This window comes from Pholcus phalangioides, unplaced genomic scaffold, assembly GCF_987345545.1.
Source record: "Pholcus phalangioides strain wild (caught in Gottingen) unplaced genomic scaffold, Ppha-v1.0 ptg000015l_1, whole genome shotgun sequence".
Taxonomy (NCBI): Eukaryota; Metazoa; Arthropoda; class Arachnida; order Araneae; family Pholcidae; genus Pholcus; species Pholcus phalangioides.
In genome coordinates this window covers 81026447-81039375 of record NW_028301608.1, presented here as the reverse complement: position 1 = coordinate 81039375, position 12929 = coordinate 81026447, and the positions used below count along the sequence as shown (strand labels likewise).

At 35.1% G+C, this 12929-nt stretch overlaps 1 protein-coding gene across 9 annotated transcripts in view; it reads right to left on the bottom strand.

Annotated features, from left to right (window-relative positions):
- LOC149076789 (sentrin-specific protease 6-like) overlaps nt 1-12064 on the bottom strand; it is a 130111-nt gene extending 118047 nt beyond the window's left edge. For all 9 annotated transcript variants that reach the window (XM_089244509.1, XM_089244511.1, XM_089244514.1 and 6 more), the window contains exons 1-2: nt 11890-12064; nt 3872-3952 (exon numbers count right to left, since the gene is read on the bottom strand). In XM_089244509.1, coding sequence (XP_089100635.1) covers nt 3872-3912 — 41 coding nt within the window. In that variant the 5' untranslated portion in view covers nt 3913-3952; nt 11890-12064. The remainder of the gene's footprint in view (nt 1-3871; nt 3953-11889) is intronic.
- Between the last annotated feature and the right edge of the window lie 865 nt (nt 12065-12929).

Genomic DNA, 12929 nt, shown 5'->3' with positions numbered 1-12929 from the left:
TGTATGGTTAAGTAGTAGTAGTCATCATGACACACAACCCTTTACCTATGATTTATAGCCCTGTATGTGCCTGCTCATAAGCTCAAAGTTATCTTCTGTGAGATGAAACACCCAAAGAATGGTTAAAAACAACAATAAATATTTAAATTAGAATAATTGTGGATTAAAAAAACACGCATTGAACTACGTTCTCTTAAGAATGTTTCTGACATAAATCTGTTAATACAGTCGATCCCACTTATAACGTTTTCCCGCTTATTATAACTAATTTTTGTGAATTTAACTTTTTTTCCTATACTGATAATGTTAACTTTTCCCAGATACCCCAAAGCAGAATATGCAGAAATCTGTGACGTATGCTGCAGGCTAATCAGTGCTGCTGCAGAACCTGGAAAATTTTTAAGTGTAGAAAACTCTATTAAGAATTTTTACCGCAGAATATGTCCTGTCAGCCAAGGGCTCACTGCAGAACAATGCAAAACATTCTGCTTTGGGGCCCGGATATAATGTTAAAATTTTTTGTTATTCCCACTTACAATGTGTCGAAAATTCACGTCAGGTTTTTTCATCCCTTGAAATCAGCATACTTTTTCACATTTTTTTTTCATGAAAAGAAATGAAAATGGTGATTATGTGTGTGCTAGAGACTAACCACTGCGTGAAAATGAGACGTGGGGCTTTTCTTTTATGGCTATTTGAAGTAATTATTTTTCCGCATATGGAACAACCCGAAAAGTATGTTTCTTTTTTTTTCAAGGATTAGAAACTAATAATTTGAACAGTTTTTTCCTTGTTCTCTCACTATGGCCAACAATAGTATGGAGAGCATAATTGTCCTTACCACTGTTGAACAGGTTTGGCGAACTGGGCACCAGCCCAGCTACAAAAAACCGCCAGGTTTTTGCTAAAATCATTTGTTAGCATACAAAATCCCACTTACATTTATCATCCGCACAAGAACTTTACCATTTAATTTTAAGCCTTAGGTAATTTTTTAAAAATAGAAATTAATGTTATATAGCTGAATGCAATTTCTTTGTATGGGAGAACGTATTATCCTAACGTATGCAAAGTACAGGCCCACCTACAAAAACCTAATGGGCTATGTAAGTGAGATTTGTGGACTAAAGAATCATTTATCAGTCCACAAATCTCACTTACATAGTCTTTAGCAGATCAATTTACCTAATTTTCTAACCTTAGGGTTTTTTATTTATTAATTTTTTTCAAATGGCTCCAGCTGAATACAATTTCTTTGCATGAAGAAGAGAATGTTATCCTAATGTATAGGAAGTATAGGCCCGTTTATAAATGGTTTTACTAGAAAGTGAGTTTTGCTGAAAATCATATGTTAGCCCACAAATCTCCTTTTTATAGTCTTTAGCAAAATGACAAAGCCTGTTAGCTTTAATTTTTTTTATAAATTATATAGAAATTAATATAGTAAAAATCCTATGTGAAGCTATTCACATAATAATCATCAGCATCACTTTGAAGGATAAGCACAGGATGATTGCCTCAGAAATCAGTGTTAAAAGTGCATATTTCACCGTGGAAATATAGAAATTTGCAGTTTTTAGAAAACTGAATTTTGTTTTAAAATTCTTGAATTTCTTTGGAGATAAGCTGAGAAAATTATTTATAAAATTATATGCTGGACCTTATCATGAGTTAGCCATGCAATAACATTGATCTCAAATTTTTCTTTATCTTTTACTAAGTATGAAAATACAAAAACTTGTTTTTATTATTTTGTCATATTTAACTATCAATTCATATATTGTTTAAGATTTTAAAAAAATTCATAACTAGCCCATAGATTACATTGAAGAGATTTTGCATCTTTTTTGAAGCATTTTTGACTCAAAAACAGAGATGGGTAGGAGATAGAGATGAATCCTAACCATGAATTTAAAAAAGCTTTCGCAATATCCATTGTGAAGAAAAGAAATCTGTTCAATTCTAAATTTCATATCCTAAATTAATTGAGTGTCTGAGGAAGTTGCCATGTCTGTTATCTTTGATACGGTTTGTATTTCCCTCAAGCCTTTCGCTTAGGAAAGAACATATCACGTTACATACTTATCACATAGGTAAAAGCCTATGTGATATAACAACTGATGTAATGATACCTTGTACAATGATAATCACCTATACAACAATATTACTCTGGTTATGGTGCATTTTTCAGTGTTAATATATTGCGTCTGTAAGTTCCACCGCCCCCCCTCCTTTACTACCACAGACGTGCCAACTTTTGGAATCCAGAAATAGAGAGATTCACCCAGGGTGGGGTGGAGCCCTTTCCCACGGACCTGATAAAAAAATTGTGGTTTTTTTTAATCAATTGAGAGAAAGTGCCTGCTCCCTCCTCCCTAAGCAGGTCCGGCGCAGCCCCCTGAGCAAAATATAATCATCTTGAATGCTATTAGTCATGGATAATCGTGAGCATACAAAGTCATTAATGTCATGACATCCTGAAAGCTCAAGGAAAATCTAAATGAAATCAAAGAAAATTTTCTTTCAAATCTGATTTCTGCTAAAATCCAGAGGAACGGCAAAATATCTGGATTCTCCTGCCTAAATCCGGAAAGTTGGCACATCTGCTATCACTATACAGGAGTAATAACTTCATTTTATACCACCTGAATACACTTAATACAACTTATTTTCATGGTCCCATGACTCCAACGTATTCTCATTAGCATTTCCAGTTTATAACATTTTCCCGCTTACAATGTTTTTTTCACTATGGTTTTTCAAAAAACGTTATAAGTGGTACATTGTATAAAGTACAGGCCCACCTACAAAAACTCACTGGGTTTTTTTGCTAAAAATAATTTGTTAGCCTGCAACCCTTCCCTCAGTCTTTTTAGCAAAACAATTTTTTTAAATGAAATTAGTAAATAAATTACTGGCTGAATACAGGGATTTTTTGCATGGGAGAAGAGAATGTTATCATAATACACTGAAATGCCAAAAGTCATAGGATACCTCTTAATATCATGTGGGATCTCCTTTTACCCGGCGAAGTGCAGTAATATCAAGAGGTATCCCATGACCCTCAAAGCAGAATGTACCAAAATCTGTGACATACGTCGCAGAACAATTTGGAAGAATTTTAAGAAAAAGTGCAAAAAAACACTATTACATGTTTGGGGATTTTTACCGCAGAACATTTCCAGTCAGCTGAGGGCTCGTTGCAGAACAGTGCTAAACATTCTGCTTTGGGGCCCATAACTTTTGGCACTTCAGTGTGTATGCAAAGTACTGAAAAAGTTCAGAAAGGTTTCAAAGAAATTAAGATTTAGCACTTTAAAAGTAGCTCAATCTCACTAATACTAATTTGGTATTAAAATTTAATTATCATGATATTAGAATATAAATTACTAAGTATATACATCTAATTAGATGTATACAAACTATTTTTATATTTATTACGTAATAACTGAATTGATATGTAACACTGCAAACAGCATATTCACAAAAACCCATAAACACCCAGAAAAACCTACAACAACCCAGGTTTTTACCAACCCTGCTGTTGAAATACACAAAACTGCCATAATTCTTATAGACTTTTCTCGATTGAAACTGGTTTTTTTTTTTTTTTTTTTTTGCTTATAACGTTTTTAGTTAAAGCAGGAATAGGCCGGAAAGCCTAAAGCCTCCTAGCTGGAAAAAGCTATAAGCGGGATCGACTGTTTTTTTCTTCTTCAGACAAGCAATTTCTACAAAAAAACATTATCCTCATGAATTTTAGAAAATGCTACTAATAATTCAAGCACAACCTTGCAAACACAAAAGACATGGAGATGAATATAAGATGAGAACAATAAAATTAACTAAATAAACAATATAATATTCTCACTCAGACTTCACATAGTTGTTACTTTTCACATTTTTCGCCATTTCTGCTATGCTCCATGCACAAATTAGAGATATGCTGCAACTGCAAAAGATAAAAATTAGAAAAAAAATTCTCTTTATCAAATGTTATTTAAAATCATGGTTTCGACTTGATGAACTAGTATGCCTTGCTATAAGCATAGTACAAATACTTGCAAAAATACATATTGTATATACTCATGTAAGCCCAACCTGAGAACACCAAAATGACAAAATTGAAAACTAGTGATAAGCCAATCCTAAAAAATTAGACGCATTTCGAACATAATATTTCTAAGATATAAAAGTTACAATGAAAAATGGTAAAACCTTACAAATATTTTTCACTTTCCCATTTACTCTACACTTTACATGATAACATTAAAACATTCTTTATGTATCAATGGCTACAGCACTAACAGAAAGGCATGGTTGCACGAAATGTTCAGTCTGTTAATTGGATATAAGAGATGGCTACTGTTCGCACGGGTCACAAGCTGTTGCTGTTAATTATCATGCAATGTTAATTTTTTTTTTTTGGAAACTCTCTTGGTGTCGGAACCATCTTAATGCAAGAGCTCACCTGAGCACTGCCGGTGGGTCTCTTGGTTCATGAGGGAGAATAAGATTATCTTGCATACCAATTACCATAAATTGTGTGAAATTTGTAGGGGGTTTCAATGCACTGCTAGAAAAAGGCTTCCCCCATATGATGCTGAGGCATGGCTTTGCTTTCATGGGCTGAGTTGAACCCTCTTTGTGGACCAAGAATTAAGGTACTTTTTTTTTGTAGAGGAGAGTTGATAAAACTCGGCAGAGATGCTGCTGTAATCTAATTTACCTAGATCCCAAATTATTGATAAAATCTGTCTTTTATGAGTGAAAGTGGGCCCCTCTCGAAAAGAATCATAGTTTCCGCCCTCATTCATTGGCACCTCTGTGAATTTTTTCCAGCATGGCCCAGGACGATGGCCTTTGATCACCTGCTTATCTCTCTTTGTTGAGACAGAGCGGTAGACCATGTTCTGGGTAGGAGGGAGAGGTATCTCTGTGAATCAAATAAATAATTCATTTCTAAAAACATGTTCTATACAAAGGTTCACAGGAAAAAAAATTAATTTACCAGCTTTTAACTAGTTTCTTTTACTTTCATTGTCTACTAATAGAAAAAAACTTGGAAAGAAGCCCATTAACACAGAGAATTTAGCACACACATACAGAATTTATTCTTTACACATTATTAAATTCCCATTTAGAACATTTTAGTACAACTTATTTTTGTGGTCTCAACTCTCTATAAATTCTCTTCTGATTGATTTTCCGTTTCGTTACAAAATCTTTGGCTATTTCAACAATATCTTGTAATTAAATTTAAAGCTAACAAGATTCTGACAGTCATCCTCTGATTCCATTATTCAAATAAATTTTTGCGAAGTGATTTCCTCGTGGAATGATTTTCTTTTCCTTCCCTGATGGGCCACCACTCTCACCTGTCACCTTAACTGCCACATATTTTCACAGGAAAAAAAAATTAATTTACCAGCTTTTAACTAGTTTCTTTTACTTTCATTGTCTACTAATAGAAAAAAGCTAAAAAAATATGGGAGCTATGTCAGATTTGTGTTGGTGTAGCTTAAGTGTGCTTATGTGCGTGTGCCCAGCATTTGCAGTGTTTTATGTTCATTAGGTGGTGCCATCTATCCAGAGCGGCAACCACATACTTTCTCGAACAGGGCAAGCATGTATTTCCATGCCGTAATGTACAAGCGGCAGTTATAAAGGGTGAATTCAGCTCCCCCTCCAGTCCAGAGCCGGGAGCAACAAACCTGCATGCTTCCCCCCTCCCAGTTGCAACTCTGCGTATAGGCTATAAATATGTGGCCCTAATGTATTTATGGTGCCAAAGTTCAAAATTTGGCGTTAATCAATCTAAAATTGTAGATTTGTATAGAGAACATAATACAGACACAGAAAAATTTATAAATATAGATATATAAGATCAATTTTACATAGATTCTGACATTGTTTCTGAAAAAGATAATTCTGATTTTATAGAACTTTATCCTTGAAAAAATTCTATTTTGAAAAAAATTTGTTATAGATTCTTACTTAAAATTACTGGTAGCTTTTACTATATAAATTTAGAATTGAAACTTATATCAAACAAAATTGAGTTCAATGGGAATAGGCCTAATGGAGCTTGCAGATCAATGCAGTTCTACATAAATTCAATGAAAATGCCACAAAAAATTCACGTAAATTCAAATTAAAAATCATAATCAAATCCTAACCCCTACTACCAAACTACACATGCACCCCATTAACATTCCACCGACATGAATTGGCACATACAACAGTGCATGACAAATCAAAAAAAAAATTGACTAATTTTTATGCGACTACTGAATATAAAAAAACAGGTTTTAGTAAGGCCTTTAACAGGACAAGAAACAGGTGGGGTAAGACTTCAAACATCCACAATACTGTATCTTATAGCATGGAACAGAGCAGTTGGTCAGATTTATTGAGAAATCAAAAGTTTGCACTAAGAGTGCATGTCAAGCACTCACGGTTCTGAAATTTGGCCAGTTACATGTCTAGATTGCTTCCAATGAAGAGACTTTCTTGGCTTCTGGGGAGCAGCTGCCGAACATTGAGGCAAGGGAGCTGCAGGTAACAAAAGTTTAAAAATCAGCTGTTGACTTTTTATAGAAATTTTAATGGGAACAACAATAGTATTATCCCTTTTTTTCTTTAACGACATTTTTAGATTTCCTTTCTTGCCTGTTGGCACTTCCTGGTCGATGATAGTCAGAAATTTTCTTCCATCTCAGTTTCTTTTCTGTCTGCTATTATTATTTCCTTAGGCTCTACTAGGTTTTCATTCCCATTTTTACTTTCTTTCAAATTGAGCACAACTCAGGTCTATCATTATCTATGGGCACTTTACTACCTAGTGAGTTGTGCCGGAAGTGTAAGCATGTGTAATGCATGCCTAACAGTCTGAATGCGTATCTAGTGTTGTCTGATTTTTAGTGCTGCCATCTATATTTTACAAGTGAGTGAAATGCCCCAAAGCAGAATGTTTAGCACTGTTCTGCGACGAGATCTCAGCTGACGAAATGTTCTGCGGTAAAAACCCCCATACATGCAATAGTGCATTTTTGCACTTTTTCTTAAAATTCTTCTAAATTGTTCTGCAGTAGCACTAATTGTTCTGCGACGTACGTCATAGATTTTGGCACATTCTGCTTTGGGGGTGAAATGTAATGATTGAATTACATTTGTACTATTTGTAGGTCTGTTGTTCTATGTGGAGAGACTTGACTTTTTAAAAGGGAGTTCAAAAAGTGGGGGGGGGGGGGGGGAATTGTTGAAATATTTCATTTGAAATTTATCAGGATTGTATTTGGGTTCTCTCAGGTTGTACATTTCATATTAACATTTTTATTAATTTTTTTGCATACTAGCTGTTGTAATTTTAATCCCACAATCATGTTGTTGAACCCAGAGAGCTTTTTTTACCCTGACCATTGTATTATTTAAAATAGAGTCCTGGTTTTTATTATTTTCAATCCCGAATTTTGGTCTAAGGATGTCTTTTTGGTTGTTATCAATGGCTTTGGAAAGATCATAAATGAAAAGGGACAGTTGGGATGCAGTAGAAAGGAATCATCTGAAGCAGTGTTTGTTGGGAAAGAAAAAGTTAATGGAGTCTAAATGGCAAGATTGGTGATTTGGCACTCATTATTTGGCGATATTAACAATTTAACACTCCTTATTTGGTGATAATAGCAATTTAACACTTGTCATTCTGCATAGTTGCTTAATTACTATTCATAATTTGGCGGATTTGCTCTTTTACTCGAGTAATGAAATTTTTTTTTCACGAAACATCAGACTTTGACGTCATGATGATCGACTGTAGTTACTTCTGCATAGGCGGAGATTGACTTGGACGTCCGGGGGGCAACATCATTATTGCTGGGGGGGGGGCACTATGATGATGTCAATTCATATATACATATATACATTAGATCTACCCCCACGCCCCCGTATTTCCGCCCATGTACTTCTGCTGCTTGCAGTGGTGACTTTTTTCTTTTCTCGAAAACAGAAACTGACTCACATTTGTGCTTTAAAGCTGAACAAAATTGCAAACCATCTTCAGCTGCACGACCACAGTTATTATCTGGGCTTCGCGATGCAAGCCCAATGAGAGAGAGGGGGCGATAGTTAAACAAGGGGCAGTAGTTATCCCAATCTGATTTTCGGGGTCAAAGTCAGGCACAGGAACTTGCCGGAAACATTTGGAATTTTTTTTTTTTTTAAATACACTACCGTTTCTCTAATTTCGCAAACTTCTCTGGACTTCCAGCAACTCTTTTAACGAGAGATCAGATGGATTATCGGTTCAACATGCTTGTAGCACTTAAAAAAAAACTGTCTTGGGGTAAATCTGCAAAGAGTAAATAAATATTTTTTGATTGAAAACATTCGTTCAAATGTAAAAATATCTCTGTAGTGCTTATACAAAGGCATGAAAAGCATGCATGGTTAGCCTGTGAGTTTTTTTCCCAACATTGCTTTACAGTGTAGTCAAACGACTTTCCAACAGAGACCACTATTTTTTCAAAGTCACGAGATAGCATGACTACAAGAGATGGGAGCAGGTGGCACTGAAAATTACATAGGAATAAAACACTCTCTTCTTGGAAAGAATCATTTCACGGCAAGCAGGAATGGATCATTTAATGCCACCGATCATTTAAGTGTTCTGGAACTGTGTCGCGGGTTACTAAAGTGATCTTTGAATGTGCCACAGGACCTATTTCAGTGATCTGAAAATGTACCACGGGCCACTTAAATGCTCAGTAATTGTGCCAATTGTGTCATTTAAGCTATCTGTAAATGTGTGGCTTAGTTCATTTTTACAAAATTAGGTTTGTGGGGGCAAGCCACATCAGATAACCTTAAGGGCCACATTTGGTCTGTGGATCAAGGGTTTACCATATATAGCTAAAAAAGTGGGTCGCAATGAATTTCTTAGAGAAATTTTGAATTCTTCCCTTCAAATAGCATTGAAATTAACAGAAATTGTATTATAAGATATAATCAATAAAGGTATTTTCTTTCAAAATTTTAATTTTTTTAAAATGATTTTTACATTAAAAAAAAATTTCCGTCTGTGGGGGGAAACGCATGAGTTCCCTATGCCCCCCTCTCGTGTATGTTTCTGATCCCACCAATATGTGTTAGGAAATAAGGGCAGTGCTGACAGAATTTTACTGACAAGGAGGAGAGGGGTAGAGTTTTGCTGACAGGGGGTGGGGGGGGGGGAGTCAAAAATGGCTAAAAATTTACTTACGTAATACTTGAGCAGCCCCCATAGCCACAGAAAATTTTATATATACAGGTACATGATAAATTTTATATAGTCGAATGTCGTTTTAACGAATAAGATTATAGATATACCTCGCTCTAACGACCACTTTTCTAATCCATTGGATAAGTATTACATAGGAACAATGGGAAACCTTGGAATTTCTTTATAGCGAAATTTTGTTGTAATGAAGAGATTTCTCCGGTCTCTTAGAGTTTGCTAAAACAGGATTCGACTGCATATAGATTCTGACATTGTTTCTGAAAAAGATCATTTTTAATTTTATAGAACTTTATCCTTGAAAAAATTTATTTCGATCGAAAAGGTCGTTATATCAGATATCCATAAATATGGCAATTCATTATACGAGATATTTATAACATTATTTTGATATTGAAGGTTGGCAAGGACGGGAAAAAAAATTTTGTTATAACCATTGTTTTTTAATACAGCAGAACCTTGATTACTCGGGCATGGATTAACTGTGGTATGAAAATTTTTGTTTCATTTTTGGCTTTTCCCTACCCATGTTGTTGGTTATGCGAGATTTTGTGAAAAAAAAAAAGTGGTGATTAAAAATAAACACTCACATTTCGTAAAAATGTCCATTTTTAGAGGTGAAATTCCATGTCAACACGTTAAAACAGCAGCCCCCTAATTAATAGGAACACATAAGAACCAAACATTACCCTGGGGTGATGAACATTTGAAGATTAAAGCCAGTTATGGGTAGATGTGAGGAGGGGTTATTAATCCTTAACTGCCTTTGTGGGGTCATTTTAACCCCCATGCATTTTTCATCTTGCCGTCCCTTGACAAAGAAATGCATCTGGACCATCTTATTTTCAGTACCTTTCAAGCTAGTTGTTTACACATGTTTTACAAATTTGTTTTATTCTACTTTTTCTTCCCTCTATATTATTGATCAAAGTTTCCTTGGGGTCATTTCGACCCTACCACGCCACTTGTATAAATTTTTTTTAGTCTGACAGATGGGGTGTTCAGATCAAAATGACATATCCGAAGAGCGGCTATTTTCTCAATAACAGTTTCAAATTAACGGTGAAACATAGGATATTCGAGGATGAGGATTGTGTTGTTAATGAATTGTAAGATCTGTACGATCAATATGTCATGATGGTGTTTGTAAGGACTGCGTTTCCAACTTCGAATAAGACAAATTTTAGTGCTTGTGAAAATATAGTAAATATTATTTCAATTTGTAAACTTTATTTTCTGAGTATATTTTAATCATATATGTTCATTTTTCGATCATGAAAAGAGATTTAAAAAAATTTAATATATAATTAAAAACATTTTTTTTAAAAATCATGTACCCCTCTGATTTTTTTGAATGTCTTAATAAAAAGCCATTTTTTGAAAAAATAATTAAAGAAATTTGAAAAATTATTTAGTGATTTGATTGTTAGATGAATGCACTCATAAAAAAACCCATTGCTTTTACGAAAACTTCTTTCGCTGATTTTTAAAATGCATTAATACTTGATGGGGTCAAAATGATCCCACGAGATGCCAGTTACACACTGAATTTTCACAATGCCAATTAAAGTTAATCTAAACGCATTGTTTTCTTTACAACTGAAAGGCGCAAGGCACAATAACGGCATAACCTCAAATGCATGACTCATCAGCTGGGCCAGCGCTATTCCTTATTTGTGTCATTCTCATTGTACTTTTTAAAATGGTGCAGAATAGCTGACATTAAAAGAATAAGCATGTTTTTCAGTTATCCATGATCACTTTCCCCCCATCATTAGCCCAGGTAAGTGAGGTTCTACTGTATTTCTGCCATCAGTGAAGCCCAGTTTATTAGTAGCATGGCTACGTAATCGTATAAATATAGGTGAAATTTTTTTCACATGGATATTATGAATACAGTCAAACCTCGTTAGTGCGCCATCCGGTTAACACGTCACTCCGCTTAACGGGTCACTTTTTTGAAGTCCCAGTTGTCCTCAGGTGGAAATTGGCACAGCTATAGCTTACTCCGTTTAACGAGTCACTCCGCTTACTGTCATATTTTTGCTCTCCCAAGAGTGACTCATTAACGAGGTTTGACTGTATATATACTGGGTAGTCATTATAAATAGGTAAAAAATGCACAAATACATTTTTTTGCCATATTTTATTTGAAATTATTTTTTATATTTATTTTTTCCCCGGACGGTTTAACAGTGTTTTTCTGTTGTCCGTGATCACCACCTCCAATATTAGTCCGGACAATCGCGGTTCTACTGAATACTATTTCGTTATAAGCGGGCGAGACTGTATTTCTACATAGCGCATGGGAAGGCGACCCCTCAGTCGCCCATACGTAGTTGCGGCCCTACTAAATACATCAACATACAGGGATGAGATAGAAATTTTCATACGTCCGTGAAACAAGTTACAGAAACAATGCACAGAAATGATAGCGGAAAGTAAAAACGAAATGTTAATTATACTTTTTACTAAGCAATATTAATTATAATCAACAAATAAATAACAACTCATGCAAGTTTATCATTGAACATGTCATACAAAAGCAGCAGCAGCAGTCGAGAGAAACTATGGTTGTGGATTCCACAAGAAAGCTCACATCGAGTCTTTCTACTTACATCAACAAAACGAGCGATTTCCAACGAAGACGATTGAACGCGATTCATGCATTCTGCTTGACTTCGAAATTATCTTCTGATTAACGCAGGCGATCGCGGACCAAATAAAAAAAGGAAAAAAATCCATTCATTGCAACTGGCCTGAAAATTTTGTGAGAGCTTTGCTTCCACAAGCATTTCTGGTGAGGTTTTTCTTTCTTACCTCTTTCCCATAGACGAAAAAATAAAAAAAGTGAAGGAATACACTTTTTGATTATAAAAAAATTCAAATTATTACTATATTTTGAAATTTTTTTGTCATTACTTTATTTAAATTCCAAAGAAAATAAAGTAATAAAACAATCGAAAAAGTGGATCCTAAAATTTTTTTTTTATATAACACCGAATATATACTATGATGAGCTTCCCAGAACAGTAAACCCTCGGTTTACGAACTGAGTTCCTCCCTAAACTACATTCGTGAACCGACTTGTTCGAAACAATTTCTCTCTCAGGAATCAATGTAAAATGAATTAATCCGTTCTGACGACCCCGCAAATTTCTAGTGTGAATTTTCACAACAGTTTCGGTGCATAGCGTTAAAACAAATGATCTAAACCAGTGTTTCTTAACCTTTTTCAGTTCATGGCCCCCCTATGGATCACATTTTTTTCTCGTGGCTCCCCTGTCCTATCCAGAGCCCCCCCCCCCCCACCTTTATCCAAGATTAAGATACTTTCTATTTTTTTTATTATGAATGAAATTTTAATAAATCAGATCAATCTCTGGAATCCTGGCTAAGCACGGACTCAAATGGTGGATCATCCGTCCAGGAGTCAAATTATATGGTAAAAAAGGGTCTGTGTAAAATATGAGACGATCCAACGAACATGCACGATAAATCGACCCTCCCAACACATCAACTGTTGCTCTGGCGGCCCTCCATACTTAGCTGGAAGTAACAGCTTACATATAAAAATTATAGTACCAGATCCCATATAGTGCAGTCCCCCTCCCTCCTTTATAGACATGAAGACCCGGGTCATGCCCACATAGACCTA